This window comes from Uloborus diversus, chromosome 7 (genome assembly GCF_026930045.1).
Source record: "Uloborus diversus isolate 005 chromosome 7, Udiv.v.3.1, whole genome shotgun sequence".
In the NCBI taxonomy this organism is placed as follows: Eukaryota; Metazoa; Arthropoda; class Arachnida; order Araneae; family Uloboridae; genus Uloborus; species Uloborus diversus.
The window spans coordinates 167,413,933-167,430,955 of record NC_072737.1 but is presented as its reverse complement, the minus strand read 5'-3'; the positions used below and the strand labels follow the sequence as shown (position 1 = coordinate 167,430,955).

The window sequence follows — 17,023 nt, the reverse complement described above, 5'->3', positions numbered from 1 at the left end:
CATAGATGGCACCACCATCTATTGTGTTGCCTTCTGAAGGCAAGGCGCCTGGCACGCAGTCCTTCATAGTTTGAGGGCCAGAGGTTCCTTTGATAGTTGATATACAATGACTTGTTTAACGAAAAATTGAAAATAACTTGTTTATTAAGGTTATGATATTATACAAAGAGACGTTTAAATAAATATTGAAAATGAGCTCTGTGCAAAACTAAGTAGCTCTCTAAGCAGCCCGTTAACTCATTTGCAAAACTAAGTAGCTCATTGTACTTTAAATGACTTCTGAAGCAAACATTCTAAGTCAAAGCCTGAAACGTTATTTTAACGTTGAATGCTACAGAACGTTAAAAACAACGTTATTGAAACGTTACAGTAGAACCTCTCAATAAGGGACACTAAGGGGACAGGAAATTTTGTCCCTTAAATAGAGGTGTCCCTTCTTCGGAGGTTGATGAAATGATACATGCATTATATTAACTCCGTATAATTTCGTACTAAACATAGCATTTAAGATAAAATGCTAAAAATGGTTTAGAGATTGAATGAAACTTAAACGTAATTAAAATTCAAGTGTTATTCTTATAATAATTAAAATTTAATTAAAAAATTGGTGATGCTATAGTTTTGTAACATACAGGAATTATTTTGAAATAACTCCATGACTGAACATGAATGTATATGAACTTGTTCGATTTCATTGAATTTAAAATTTAATATGATATAACTTTCAATCAGTGTCCACATTTCAAGTTTTTTTACACGAAGCTATTCATGGGCCGTTGATTATCCTTTGGCTGTTAGCCTACTTGAAAAAAATACTTAGTGGAGAAAACATGCATGCAAATTTTGGAAAGAATTTTACAACAGTCATATTTGTACAGGTTATTGTCAAACATTCATCAGTTGAACTTTAGATTCTTAAATTCCAGTAAATTCAATACTTTGTATGATGCATTTATACATTAGTTGTTGTAAGTTTTCTCCGTAACTGTCCCTTAAATAGAGTGTCACGTATCCAGAGGCAAATACATGGAGGTCCCAATTCAAAGGGACTGTTACAAGGAAAAAATGTCCTTTAAATAGAGGTGTCCTTTAATTAGAGGCAAATACATGGAGGTCCCAATTCAAAGGGACTGTTACAAGGAAAAAATGTCCTTTAAATAGAGGTGTCCTTTAATTAGAGGCAAATACATGGAGGTCCCAATTCAAAGGGACTGGGACAAGGAAAAAATGTCCTTTAAATAGAGGTGTCCTTTATTTAGAGGCAAATACATGGAGGTCCCAATTCAAAGGGACTGGGACCAGAAAAAATGTCCCTTAAATAGAGGTATCCCTTACAGGAGGTACTACTGTATATAGAGCTATGATATTCGTGTCAAGAGCAAAAAGCCGAAGCTATTGGCAAAAACGGACTGACTCCACTGAGCAACCGAAAAACAACCAAGTCTGACTTGGGCTGAAATTGAAAAGGAAGAGAACGAAGCAAAGTGCCGGGAACTTAAATGCTACTGACAATTTGCATATTCTGCTGAATTGATCTATTTGCAAGACGAAAAGAACGAATCAGAAAAAAACTAATGCAAATTATAAGGTTAAAAATACTTTTGTAAAAATAATTTACGTTTAATGAGGTTGTTTCCTTCAGTCAAAAGTAGTACTTTTAGTCACTGAAATTGATAGAAGAAGCAAAAAGAATAACATGGACCCAAAAATTCTTTCATTTTTCCAACAGTTATTTTTTAATTAATTTTTTTAAATGTCCGATTTTTCAAACAAGGCGTGGTCTAGTTGACGTCACAAATGATGCTTTTTGGCGCATCTTTGTACCGGGTTTCCACTTTATGATAATCAACAAGCGAATTAAAATTGCGCTCTACGCTTGATATCAACCATATCGTTGCCAATACACGTGAGTAAAGATGTGAATTAAATATTTTGCTCTGAGAATGGCAACACAGAATGGCATTTCATCATTTGTGATGTCATCGGCAAGAAATGTGAACAATGAAAGATCACCGATTTAAGTAATTTTTTAAAAATATTAAACTTAAACAAATTATTTAAAAAATGGTTAGATCCTATGTTTTTAAGCATGTTCTTTCAGAAAAAAATACTTTTAAAATATTGGAAACGACCCCATTGTAACATATTTATTTATTGAGCAATCACGATTGCTTATTGCTTTCATTTGACTATTTTTGAGGTCCTTTGATTTTTCCCACCGCCACCCTCTGCACCATCACCGTGGACAGGCGGGCTCCTCACGCTGCTGTTCCTATAGCGAAGCCGTCTCCAGGTTGCATCCATGTCCTACACACACGCGCATACATACACAACTACACACACACACACACACACAAACACACATACATACAGACGCTTACACATATACACACACAAAAACCTACACACACACACAAAACTACCCACACTTTCATGCCTGCACACAGACACAAACACACATGCCTACACACACATACCCCATACACACAAACACACATATCCCCCCCCCCCACACACACACTCGTGATTGCGAAAAACTTAATTTGAATTCAAGATGTCAAAATTCAAATTAATTTTTTTTTATTTATTTATTTATTTTGTGCTCCGGCCAGCGAGATTCATCTTAATATGACTTGCGGCCCTTGGGTAAGAAAAAGGGTGGATACCGCTGTGATAAATAATAACTATTTCCTTTCTCTTGCAGTCAGTCGCGAAGGTAGACCACCGAATCGAGAGTACTTGTTCAGCTACCTGACCGACCAGCCCATATGGAGATCCATTCGTTTCTGGAATGCCGCCTTTTTCGATGCTGTGCAATGCGAGAGAGCTAACCGGCAGATCCCTACCAGGTAGGTGGAATTCTCTCTAAAAAGCGGTACTTGCACGGCTTTGCCCGTAGTTGGAATTAAGAGATAGTGGAATTAAGAGATAATTTGATTAGCTTGTATATTTACAAATAATAGATGAGATGGATTTCTCGCCAATTTGCTACGTTCATTTGCTCGCCCATGTTCCACGTTATGATAATTTCCTAGACCACCACGTTATGGTAATTTGCGCTCGTCCACGTTATGATAATTGCTCGGTAATTTTTTTTTTTAAATTGGAATAGAAAAAGAACAAAATCGAATTTCCGAAAAATCGCTTCGAGGTGCACACCCCCATGCTATAAACTAATTGTGTGCTAAATTTCATGAAAATCAGCCGAACGGTCAAGGTGCTATGCACGTCACAGACATCCAGACATCGAGAGATCCAGACTTTCACCTTTATTATTAGTAAAAAAAAAAGATAAAGATGTTTGTTTGTGCGAGTGCAGTATTCAGACGAATCTACAGCATCTACATACTTGAAAATCAGTTTACGGTCGAGTCCCGACTTACGCGAGGGATGCGTTCCAAGATCCTTCGCGTAAGTTGAACTTTCGCGTTGTGGAAAAGGGTATGTGTAAAAACTTTTATAAACGTACCCATACGATTAAAGACACTTGTAAACACACCTCAAACTGCTAAAAACAGATTCTTAACTATACATTACTGTTTCTTAAACATAAAAAATTGAATTTTTATTGATTGTATTTTAAAAAAAACGTTTTATTCAACATAAAAAACTGCTACGATGCACAAAATCAATGTTTATTGGGAAAGGAAGACGTAAAATAAACCACTACGGTACGTACATTATGTAGTAAGAAAAACAAATGCACTATACTGCCGTGCTAAGCGCAGAAGTCGTATCTGCAGCTGAGTTCAAAATGAGAAATTGCCGTTCAAAGTTTCGTACCTTCATGTATTTGATTCGGATGCAATTTTTTCAGATTTTTTTTTTTTTTAATTATTTCCCATTGACAAATGACCATAAAATATTGTATTTAGGTGAAATATGTGACAAGGAAGCACCTGGTGACCGTAACTCAATTTTGATGAAAAATGCAGATACCACTTTTGTGCTTAGCACGGCAGTATAGTTGTTGAAACTTTCTCTTTTTCCTTCTATCCTCACAAACTTTAAATGAAACAGCGCTCTTAGGTGTCATTATATTTCATCAACTTTCCCATATAGAATGAAAAAAATAAATGGAAAATGAGGAGTAGTTATTTGTATAAGCAATGTTCAGACTAGTACGGTGTGTGAGCTTCCGCCCTCAGCGATGCCAAAGGGATGAAGGTTCATTCACAAAAAAACCGCGATTCCCTTCGGAAAATTTTTATGTTGCGGGTGAAGAATTCGCGTTATTAATAAAATTCTTTACCGGGGGGAAAATCGCGTGATAGCCATTTGGCGTAAGTCGGATCGCGTAGTAGCGGGAATCGACTGTATATGTAGTTTAAAATGTCAGATGATGTACTATGGACATTAAAAAGCCTTAATCTTGAGGCAAAAAATTGGTGGCCTAACAGATAAGGCATCGAACTCGTAAATGGAGAGTCACAGGTTCGATGTCTGCCGGTCGAAGATTCCCGGTGTACGCGAATGGTGGCTTGTTCTTGTTAAATCTGTCGAGGTCACAAAGTACTCTAGTTTCTCTTGCGAATCAATACCCCTCGGTGTGCCAGAATCCGTGGCCGAGTGGCTGTGAGTGCTTGCTCTGATAGCTGCCTTGGCGCCGTAAAAGAGGTCGTGGGTTTGATTGTTTTTGGAGAAATTTGATATCCTTTATGTTTGAGCATAAAGTGCTGAGCAGACGATTTTTCTTTATTTTTGATGATGAAAACTATTTCTTTTTTACGTTATTTTTTATTTAAATTTTAAAAGTTTATTGTAACGGATTCGGTGCGACTTCCGCTTTCTTGAAATGAAAACACAGTTCTTGATAAAAACACAGGAAATTTATTTACACTATGTACAGGAAAGATCTTCAACAACTGCGAAATTATTCATCAGCAATTAAGCAATTAGCACACAACACCGTAAACTCAACGTTTACACACGTATTTACTTCCAAATACGAAAACAACACAGCGAAATGCCTCGCTATAAACAGAGCAAAATGCTCTCAGTTCCAAATATCAACCGAAACTGACTGTTTATCCATCGCTAACGGCTTAAATACACCGAAAAGAATTTTCTCAAATATTCCACACGCTTCTCGAAATGCGTTGACCGTTATCAAATTTTATCAGTGAACAAAAAGGGAATAGGGGTCGTATATTTTAGCCATATGAAAAAGGGGTTGTATATTCATTACGGGAAACTATTTACAGGTTACGTTCCTACAATAATTACTATTTACAGAATTTGTAACATTGCCCCCTTCCTAAGGACTGCACGTCCCGGGCAGTACAATCCCCAGAAAGGGTGCCAAACTTCTATCACAAGTTCACAATTACACACATTAAATAATAACTAACAGATACAGAAAACACAATAATAACAAGAAATATTACTAAACATTAAAAGCAAAAATTATCTACAACTTTTATGTTATCAACCATGGTTGTTTACGTAATACTCATGAACTATGGCCATAGTATGGGGCTAACCGATCATAATGTACAACCCTAGGTTTTGCATTAGGTGATTTTTGGATCCTCACTACGACGTCATTCAGTCGGTTAAGGACTTTGTAGGGTCCATCCCAATGCGACTGCAATTTGGGTGAAAGACCTTTCCGTCGGATGGGATTCCATAACCAAACCTTGTCGCCTTCGTTGAATTCATGTCCAGTAGACCTTGTGTCGTATCGGGTCTTCATCTTCTCTGCCGCGATGTTGATTCGCTCTCGTGCGAAGTTATGAACGTCTTCCAACCGGGCCTGGAGATCCTGGATGTACTCCTCAGGCGATGAAGGCGCATCCGGAGGACGACCGAAGACGAGATCACAAGGTAGCCGAAGCTCTCGTCCGAAGAGCATCTGGGATGGGGCAAATCCGGTAGTCTCGTGGACAGCACTGCGGTAGGCCAGCAGGAACAAAGGTAGCTTCTTGTCCCAATCCTGTTGATTTCTGGATACCATAAGTGAGAGATTATTCAGGATTGTGCGGTTAAATCTCTCCACCATGCCGTCCGATTGTGGGTGTAGTGGTGTTGTCCTAGTTTTCTCAATTCCGAAAATTTGACATAGGCCCTTAAACACAGCAGAGATGAAATTCCTCCCTTGATCGGAATGAATCTGCAAAGGTGTTCCATATCTCGAGATCCAATGTTGGACTAGAGTCTCTGCTACGGTGGTAGCTTCTTGATCTGGAATGGGATACGCTTCGGGCCATTTGGTGAAATAGTCGATGGAAACAAGAATGTATTTGTTCCCATCAGCAGTTCTTGGTAGAGGACCCAGGATGTCGATCCCAATTCGTTCGAAAGGAGCTCCAACGTTGTACAGATGTAGCTTCCCTCTGCTTCTTTTCTTCGGTCCTTTACGAGCAGCACAGGCGTCACAAGAATGGCACCACTTCTCCACGTCATCCTTCGCCTTGCTCCAGAAGAAGCGCTCCCGAACTTTATTGAGAGTTTTCAAGACACCAAAATGTCCTCCAGTCGCACTACTATGTATTTCTTTCAGAACATCTGAAATCCTGGATCGAGGAAGTAGTAACTGCCACCTAGATGTCTTGCCGTCGTCAGATTCCCATTTCCGGTGTAGCACGCCGTTCCGTAAATGGAGTGAGTTCCATAAAGCCCAGTATCTTTTTGTTGCAGGACTGAAGATGGAAACGTCCTGCCAGCTAGGGCGTCGACTGTCACTTTCCATGAACTCTAAAATTGGTTTTATGTCGGGGTCTTCAAGTTGATCTTTTCGAACTTGGTCATCACTCCATGGATCAGGTTCTGATGATGTTGGAGTCACTGTCACCTGATAGGCGGTAGGGCTAGTCGTTCCATACTGTTTCTCGATTCGGGAACAATAGTGGCAGTTCTCAGGACAGGGTCTCCTTGATAAAGCGTCAGCATTACCGTGAGACAACCCTTTTCGGTGCTTGATCTCCATGTCATACTCCTGGAGCCGCTGCATCCACCTGGCCATCTGGCCTTCCGGATTTTTGAAGTTCAAAAGCCAAGTTAACGAGGCATGATCTGTCCGAAGCAGAAAGATTTCAGCCGACTCCAGTTGAAGTCCCGTTTCCAGAGAACCGGAGAAACCCTGCAAGAGCTCGCGGCGGACATCGAAAGACTGTCTCATCTTGCTTTTTGCGACTGTCCTGCGGATGTTCGGGACAACCTGGCACTCAACTACTACATCGACGGGGTTCGAGATCCGGAAATCCAGAAAGCTCTACGGATGGCGGATGTCAAAGACCTGAATTCTGCTGTTGTGTATGCGATGAAGTTGGAGGCCGCCCAGCAAGCAACCCGCAAGGATCGCCATTCGATCCGCGGCGTCAAAACTGATGAGCCTGATCCGGTTTCGTCACGCTTTGCTGAACTGGAAAAGCAAATAAAAGAAATTGCAGGAATCCTCAAAAGGACTTCGGCTCCCAAGGACCAAAATGGACAATCACTTAAGTGCTGGAAATGCGGTAGTGAAGGACACCTGCGAAGGAGTTGTCCGGATCGCCAAGCTACGCAAGGGAAGGAAATCACCACAACTAAAGCTCTGCAGATTTCCTCTTCTAGTAGTGGCAGTGATGGACTTTTCATTTACGCACATGTAAATGGGAACCCCTGCAGACTGATTGTTGACACTGGAGCCAATGTGACAATCATTAGGACAGATGTGGCTCGTGAATTTGGATTGAAACTGCTGTGGACATCGCCACGCGTAAGTCTCCAGACTGTGACAGGTGACAAAATTGAGATTGACGGTAAAGTGGACTTGGAAATAGTGTTTGGGAATGCCACCTACCATCATACGGCATTCGTCGCTAATATCACGGACCCCTTCATTCTCGGATTGGACTTTTTGAAGAAATATGACTTCACTCTCGACTTCAAGACTAATGAGCTGCACTCGATGAGAGAAGACATAGCCGTTTTCCCTGCAGAAAGTGATGTAAAATCCGCTCATCAAATAATAGCTCAAACAGATTTTTCGATTCCCTCAAGGTCAGAATCATTAATACCTGGCTCCCTTGAAGAAAGCAATAGTTTTCGATTTGGACTCATTGAATACCCTAACCTAAGCAATAGCCTAAAAGGAGTACTGGTAGCATCTACGCTTGTGGACCTTTCTAAGGATGTAATTCCTGTGAGAGTCGCCAACGTGAGTGAAAGGCCAAGGAATATCCGAAAAGGTGAAGTGTTGGCAACTTGTACTCCAGTAAACTGCATCATTAGAAGAATCAATTCCCCTGAGACTGTGTCTTCTGAGTCCTTGACGTCGAAGTTAATTGGGAGTGCGCCATTATCGAAAGATCAAAGAGCTGCTGCGGAACAATTGGTGGACGACTTCAAGCATCTGTTTTCATCTACATCGGAGGATGTGGGCCGGACGAATTTAACGCAGCATAGGATTTACACTGGAGAACACCTCCCTATTAAACAGCATCCAAGACGACTACCGTTCGCCAAGAAGGAAGAGGTTGAGACCCTCCTGAAAGAGATGAAGGAGAATGATGTAATCGAACCGTCATCCAGTCCCTGGGCCTCTCCCATCGTCTTGGTCCGAAAGAAAGATGGCTCCACCAGATTTTGTGTCGATTACCGACGACTGAATGAAATCACCAAGAAAGACAGTTACCCTCTTCCACGGATAGACGACACCTTGGACACTCTTTCCGGACACAAGTGGTTTTCGACCCTGGACTTGAAGAGCGGCTACTGGCAGGTTGAGATACACCCTGATGACCGAGAGAAGACAGCGTTTACAACTGGACAAGGCTTATGGCAGTTCAAAGTTATGCCCTTCGGCCTCTGCAATGCACCAGCTACGTTCGAGCGTCTTATGGAGACAGTGTTAAGAGGACTTTCTTACGAATCCTGTCTGGTCTACTTAGACGATATCATCATCGTGGGACGCAGCTTCGAAGAACATCTGGCAAATCTTAGGAAGGTGCTGCAAAAGCTTAAGGAAGCCAATCTGAAGTTAAGCCCGTCTAAATGTAATTTGTTCCGCCGGGAAGTGAACTACCTTGGTCACATCATCTCTTCTGAGGGTGTACAAACCGATCCAGAGAAGGTATCTGCTGTCAAGAGTTGGAGTCGTCCCGAAGACATCCATCAGCTGCGAAGTTTCCTGGGGCTCTGCACGTACTACAGGAAGTTTGTAAAGGGTTTTTCCAACATTGCACGACCTTTGCATAAGCTGACGGAGAGCAAGCAAAAGTTTGAATGGTCCAAAGAATGCGAAGATGCATTTCTACGACTGAAGGAGGCTTTAACATCAACGCCTATCCTCGCCTATCCTCAGCCTGAAAAATCCTTCATCCTGGACACTGATGCGAGCAACGAGGGCATCGGAGCTGTTTTATCCCAAGAAATTGACGGAAATGAACATGTCATCGCTTACTGGAGCAAATGCTTATCAAAATCGGAGCGAAATTACTGCGTCACCAGAAAGGAGTTACTGGCCATAGTGAAAGCTGTAGAACACTTCCATCATTACCTCTACGGCCGAAAGTTTCTGCTTCGGACAGATCATGCCTCGTTAACTTGGCTTTTGAACTTCAAAAGCCAAGTTAACGAGGCATGATCTGTCCGAAGCAGAAACTTTCGGCCGTAGAGGTAATGATGGAAGTGTTCTACAGCTTTCACTATGGCCAGTAACTCCTTTCTGGTGACGCAGTTATTTCGCTCCGATTTTGATAAGCATTTGCTCCAGTAAGCGATGACATGTTCATTTCCGTCAATTTCTTGGGATAAAACAGCTCCGATGCCCTCGTTGCTCGCATCAGTGTCCAGGATGAAGGATTTTTCAGGCTGAGGATAGGCGAGGATAGGCGTTGATGTTAAAGCCTTCATCAGTCGTAGAAATGCATCTTCGCATTCTTTGGACCATTCAAACTTTTGCTTGCTCTCCGTCAGCTTATGCAAAGGTCGTGCAATGTTGGAAAAACCCTTTACAAACTTCCTGTAGTACGTGCAGAGCCCCACGTTGGGCGCCAATTGTAACGGATTCGGTGCGACTTCCGCTTTCTTGAAATGAAAACACAGTTCTTGATAAAAACACAGGAAATTTATTTACACTATGTACAGGAAAGATCTTCAACAACTGCGAAATTATTCATCAGCAATTAAGCAATTAGCACACAACACCGTAAACTCAACGTTTACACACGTATTTACTTCCAAATACGAAAACAACACAGCGAAATGCCTCGCTATAAACAGAGCAAAATGCTCTCAGTTCCAAATATCAACCGAAACTGACTGTTTATCCATCGCTAACGGCTTAAATACACCGAAAAGAATTTTCTCAAATATTCCACACGCTTCTCGAAATGCGTTGACCGTTATCAAATTTTATCAGTGAACAAAAAGGGAATAGGGGTCGTATATTTTAGCCATATGAAAAAGGGGTTGTATATTCATTACGGGAAACTATTTACAGGTTACGTTCCTACAATAATTACTATTTACAGAATTTGTAACAATATTTATTCATTTTTTAAATTGTTTTTTAGTAGCGAGAGAAAAACAAACGATTTTTTTAAAAATATAATGTATTGATTTTAATGGGCTTATCGTCTTCACTTCTTTTTCTTTCTTTGAATGTGATTAAAGACTTTTTTCAATAGAAAAAAAAATAGATTAGCTGCTTTGTTTAAAATGTGCTACTACTTTATTTGTTCGATCATTTATTTTTTACGTAACTGTTTCTTTAGATGAGCAAGGCATATTTTGTTTCTAGAAATCAGCCCAAAATGCTAAAAAGTTATGTTTGACATAATTCGCAGTCTCAGCAGCTAATTTAGAGAATATTGATTAGAATAGACACAAGAAAGTCGATGTCGGTAACGGAAAAGTAGGCTCGTTTAGTTCTGAATGAAACTTCTTGTTTCTAGGTGTTCTACCTATTTTAATCAAATTCTTTCTTTGGAAGGAGGGCGTATTTTCATTTTGTTCCAACTGTATTGAGTGTTATTACACTTTTTTCGGGGGAGGATATTTTTATTTTGTTCATATTGTTCATATTGTCTATTTTATGCATTGTGATGTGCATTTTAATAAAAAATGAAAGTTTTCTGTTTGTCTTGGTTTTGAACTAAAAAAACTAATGACACTCAAAATTGATCACCGCCCAAATGTCCGTGTTTTCGAAATAACTTTGTATGAAGTTCCTACTGTATCAGTTACTATTTTTTCTTTTCCAGAGATAATTTCAAATCAATTTTTTTTCTTATTTTAGAGATGATCTTGGCCATTACAGTGCTGATGACCTTAGGGATGAAAAGAATTTTCAAGAAAATATATTTTTTGGGCAACTTGGGTAAGTTTAAATCATTTGATCTTTTTCAACAGTTTTAGCATTCTTAATCCTATGATATATGTAAAAGTTTGTAAGGATGTTTTACATTATTTCACGCTAAAACTACTGATGTGGCTTATGCATCATAGAGTACTTTTTGTCCCATAATGGGGGACAACCCCTCCCCCCCATAGGGGGCAATTTTCATATAAATTCTCTAAGATGGGGGTGAAAAAATACTTGCACATATTAACATGATATGACTATGGAAAGCTCTGATTTTTCTGCTAAAGATGACACCTGTTCGAAATTTCTAAGTAAAATAAAAAACGAGTTATAAGCTTTTTAGTTCATGTTCGAATGCTTCCATCAACTCAATTCAGTATTTAGTGTGTCATTTCAACTCTGTCGATAGCTACAATTGTTGTATTGTTGAATATTTTTGCTTTTCACCTGACTGTTCAAGACCTTTCTCAAGTTAAGTCTAAAAGTAACGATTTTCTGCTAGAATGGCAAATAATAAGTAGATTTGGCTGATTATTTTCCATTTTCATGTTTTTTTTTCCCAATAGGGCTGTATAAGAGACCCATCTCACGAGGCTTCTGGCCCATAACCAGAACTAAGTGTGCTCCCCTACAATGCATCTGTCTTTCATGTGCCACCATTAAGGCGCTGATGCATGACACAGTATTTTTTTTTATTTTGTGACGCCCAGTTTTCACCAGATGGAGGCACCTGGGCTCTCTTTTGATGCGAAAGTGCACTAGGATTTTTAATTTTGACTAATGAAGTCTAAGCCAAACGAATACCCTAGAGATCTTTTACATGTCGCATAATCATACGACATGGGCGCTGATCGTTTTCTGCATCTTGAAAATCTACCGACTAGCCACCTCAAGTAAGCCAGAACCCGGGTTAACAGGCGCAGAAGGCCAGCGCCTAAGCATCACGCCACCAGCCGATCTCCATTTTAATGTAATTTTAATTAAATTAATGTTTTTTTTGAGCAATCACGATTGCTTATTGTTCTCACTTGACTGTTTTTGGTGTCCTATCATTTTATTTTCCCACCGCCTCCCTCTGCATACACACACGCATACACACACACATACATGCACACACACATACATGCACACACACATACATGCACACACACATACACGCACGCCCACATACACACACATACACACCTACACACACATACCTTCAGACATACACAAATACACATATGCACACATACACACGCGCATACTCACACACATGCACACACAAGCGCACATACACGCACGCACACACACACATACACACACAAGCGCACATACACGCACGCACACACACACATACACACACAAGCGCACATACACGCACGCACACACACACATACACACACACATACACACTCATGCGTGCACACACACAAACACACACGCACACACACACATGTGCCCATACATACAAACGCAAATACACACGCACACATACACGCAGTCCCATACTCATGCCTGCACACAGACACAAACACACACGACTACACACACACACTCGTGATTGCGAAAAACATAAATTGAATACAAGAAGTCAAAATTCAAATTAATTTTTTTTTAAATTTATTTTTGCTGACTGGACATTTGCTCATTGCCCAATCGACCAGCAGGAATTTCGCCAAACTGTTTTGCCCAAATATTTCAATAGCTGAAGCATTTAGCAATTTTTTCAAGTGTCGCTGTTTTTGAAGCACTAAGTACTCGATTTTCACCATGCAACCAAACTATCACAATAAAAAATTTTTTAAATTTTTTGTTTAAATGTAAACGAATCCACCAACTACATTAGGCAAATCCATACCCAGCACAAAAACTTTCTCTATTTTGTCTTAGTGCACAATTTCAAATAATATCCAAATATTTACTTTTTTTGCAAATATTTCGTATGAAAATGTTTAACATCATTTTATGGTCACTAAAAGTATCTCAATATTTGGCGACAATACCTCTTCGAGGAAATTTTGAAACAGACAATTTTACAAAGTAGGAGAGCATTATCTAAGGTATTCCAAATATATTAACGCAAATTTGGTAACATTTTAAATCGCACCAAGAACCCACAATAATTGAAATTTCCAAAAATAACAAAAGCAAGTATAGGGGAATTATGTGCGGCTACATTTTTTTTAAACATTTGTTCTTCAATAACCATATATAGAGATAGTTTGAAAACCAGGGAATTTTATATTTTCGCTAAGTATTTCATAAATGTTTAAAAATATGTTATAACCTGTGGTGTATTGGAAGTGCTTTTGTTTAGAGTTCAAAAATAATTGCTAAGAAGCAAAAAGTTTCAGCCTTTAGCAATGAAGAGAACACATGACTCTTCTGAAAATAATATTTTAAGATGTTAAAATAGAAAAATTATTAAAACGTACACTGAGTAAAAACGTTAGTGCTCATATAATATGATACAGCTGTTTGATTCATTTCATCTTTCAAATATTAAAGGATAGTTCTAACTAAAATGATTCTTTTCCTTTTCTTTTTTTTGAGCAATCACGATTGCTAATTGTTTTTATTTGACCGTACTTGATGTTGTGGTTCCTTTTTCAACTTGGACCAGGGGCCACCACCGCCCACCGTCCTCTGCAGGCGCGGTTCCTCTGTTCCTGAACACTGTCCCCTGAATCCGCTTCACCTGGTCGGTGGCGTCCATGTCCTACACACACGCACGCTCATACACATGCACCCTTATACACATGCACACTCACACACATACACACTCACACGCCTTTTACACACATACAAACACGCCAATGTATGCACGTTAGCGTTCGTACGTTGACACACAGGTCTACGCACACAAACAAGCCTACACATACACAATTATACACACGTAACCGCCCAAGAGGAGGGGCAGGCTTGGGGGACAGGAGCCGTTTTTACAAACAGTGTCCAATGAGTAGGGTCCTGTCGCAACTCGTGATTGCGAAAAACGTAATTTGAATTCAAAATTTCAGAATTCAAATTATTATTATTGTTATTATTATTTTATTTTATTTATTTATTTATTTTCTTTGTACTTAGAATATACTGTTTGTCATGATGTTTTACGTTAAATGTAGTTCGAATCATGCAATGGCATTAAGACTGGCACGAAAGTAGCTTAAAATGTTGTTGTTTTTTTTTCATACTATTTGAAATATTATGCATTTTTTGTAAATATAACGTGGTTAATATCCAAAATTCTTGAAGTCAATTAAGAAACCTAAAAAATTCCAATTTAAAATTTAAAAAAAAATCTGACTTTAGTTTTTAAAAAAATTACAAACGCTGATTTGCATACATTGATTTGGAATGGTAACAGTGCTCTTATGTTAGTTTTTTTTTTTGATGTTTTATGCATCAAAGCGAGCTGAATACAATATATTTTGAACATAAATACAAATGAATTTTTATGAAAATAAGTTGAATGAATGGTGTTTACATATATTGAATTTTTAAAGCGTAATAAAATACTTTTTTTTCTTCTAGTACATTTACGTATAATATGTATGCATTTGGACTGAGTAAAGAATTTGCAATGGGATTTTTGAGAAAGCAGTGCACTATTGCCAGTTTGTCCAAAGGTATTACTTATCCACTGAGTTCTTTTTCTTTCCCCCCCCCTGCAATTCGATAGTGAATTGATTCATGTGCGTGTAATACCTCTCCCCAATTTTGATTGGTTACAAGAACATTATCAATCAACAGCTGGGGAGAGATCCACTCCTCACTTTTTTATTGAATCATCTGTTAACATCTTTTAATAACAGCCATAGACTAATAATAAGAATAGACCAAGCTTTCCCAGACTTCCTGATGAAAACATTGGTTCATGGATACATCATGTGACAGGTGGGAGGCTTGGCGAAAATTTTGGCCGCATGGTTGCTAGATGGCAACATTATTTTAAGACGTAATGTGTTTTCATTATAATTTTTTTCCAGGTGCAGAGATTGAACTGTTTTTCTTTTAGTTATGCATTATTTTGACATTAGTAATTTTTTTGATCACAGTTTTCAGTAACTTGTATTTCATTTGGAACTGCTACGTCAGCGTTGGGGTGAACGTAATGGCGTAAACGTTTAGCGTTAACGCAAAAATGTACTAATTGGTATCTTAAATTGAAATTGTAGGTAAAAATCTTCCCCTTTGCCGATTCTTTTTGGGTGCTTGCATCTTTAATTGCTTAGAGAGTTATTGAAATTGACTAAAGAAAATGCACAACACTATCTAAAGGAAAAACTCACTATATTAACAAAATATTTACAACTTAGAATAATAAATTTACAAATCGGACTCCATAAAAGATCATTCTTCCGTGTTCCATCAATTCCATTTATTTTATTTCTCGCGGGCGTTGATCGTCTGCTACGATCACGCCCGCTGTTGCTAGGATATCCACCAGTCACATGGTTTGGTTTATGAGCATCAAAAGGGTTGCCATAGTTCGGTCTATTCTTATTATTAGTCTATGATAACAGCATTATACAATAATGAGTTGAGTGTTACCTCAAGCTGGGGTTAAGGTAAAACTTGTTACCAGCAGGGCGTGCACTCAAATTTTGAGCCCCGTCACAAATGACTTTTACGGGCCTTCCTCAATATTGTTTACCCCTACGTCCATACATATATTTTCCCCTCATTTCAAAAATCTTGTAATTCTCTGCAAAATCCAAGCGCACATTGCGAACGCTTTTGGAACCCTCTAATTCAGAAAAAGTTCCAGTTGCCCGAATCTGAACGACAACGTGTTCTGAAGTGCTCCGTTATAAAGAAAGTGCACCTATATGTGTTCCGATAGTGCACTGGATATGTTCTGCTCAGGATATTTGTTAAACTTGAGCTTGGGAATACATTTGAGAACAGACTGAGGCTAGATTTGAGAACAGATTAAAAACATATTTGAGCACATTTGTGAAATCATCGCTTTCTTTCTTGCAACAAAGATGGCTAGCAAAAGGTTGGGCTAGTTGTACAATATACTGTACTCTTTTTTTTTTTTTTTTTGAAAAGGCAACTTTCATATTCTACCTCAAAAACTTTGGACCTCCATAGACTAACACCCAGGGTTGCCAGATGTCCCGGATTTCAAGGGACAGTCCCGTATTTTGAAACATTGTCCCGCGTCCCGAGGAACTTCCATACGGGACGGCTAAAGTCCCGTATTCTAGCTAATAACAATATTTTACAAAGCTCGACATTATTTTAAAGGTAAAAAAATAAAGTAAAATAAAAATATGAAATAAAGAGCAATAAGAAAAGCATGTGGCAGCAAACGCAAAAATTATTTTTGTTTTAATTTGGTTTGTTTTGGCGGCAGATCATTAGGAGCCGAATAATTGTTTCCTTTTTGCTCATTGACTAATGTTGAAATATATCTCTGCGCATGCTTCGTCAATCACAAAGAAAACGATTTTTGGACTTTGATCGGCGACATTTTGTAAGGTTCAATGCTTTGTTACGATTGAATTTTTCAGATTTATCATGAAAAGAAGTTCTTCGTCGGAAAACACCCATTAAAAATACCCAGTTATTGCCCGCAACCTCAAAAATATCCCCCCTCCTCCCTCTTTCACTCCTGGAAGCCTGTCCCGTATTTACTGTTCTTAAATCTGGCAACCCTGCTAACACCTTTCTTTTACTACCAGTCAATAAACTATCTCAATACGAAACAACTAGAAATCTTTTTACCATCATTATCGGTCG

General features: G+C 38.9%; 1 protein-coding gene across 3 annotated transcripts in view; it reads left to right on the top strand.

Annotated features, from left to right (window-relative positions):
- Positions 1-17,023, top strand: part of LOC129225966 (uncharacterized protein KIAA0513-like) — a 62,781-nt gene that overhangs the window by 41,835 nt on the left and 3,923 nt on the right. For all 3 annotated transcript variants that reach the window (XM_054860533.1, XM_054860534.1, XM_054860535.1), the window contains exons 6-8: positions 2,705-2,849; positions 11,225-11,305; positions 14,807-14,901. In XM_054860533.1, the coding sequence (XP_054716508.1) occupies positions 2,705-2,849; positions 11,225-11,305; positions 14,807-14,901 (321 nt within the window). The remainder of the gene's footprint in view (positions 1-2,704; positions 2,850-11,224; positions 11,306-14,806; positions 14,902-17,023) is intronic.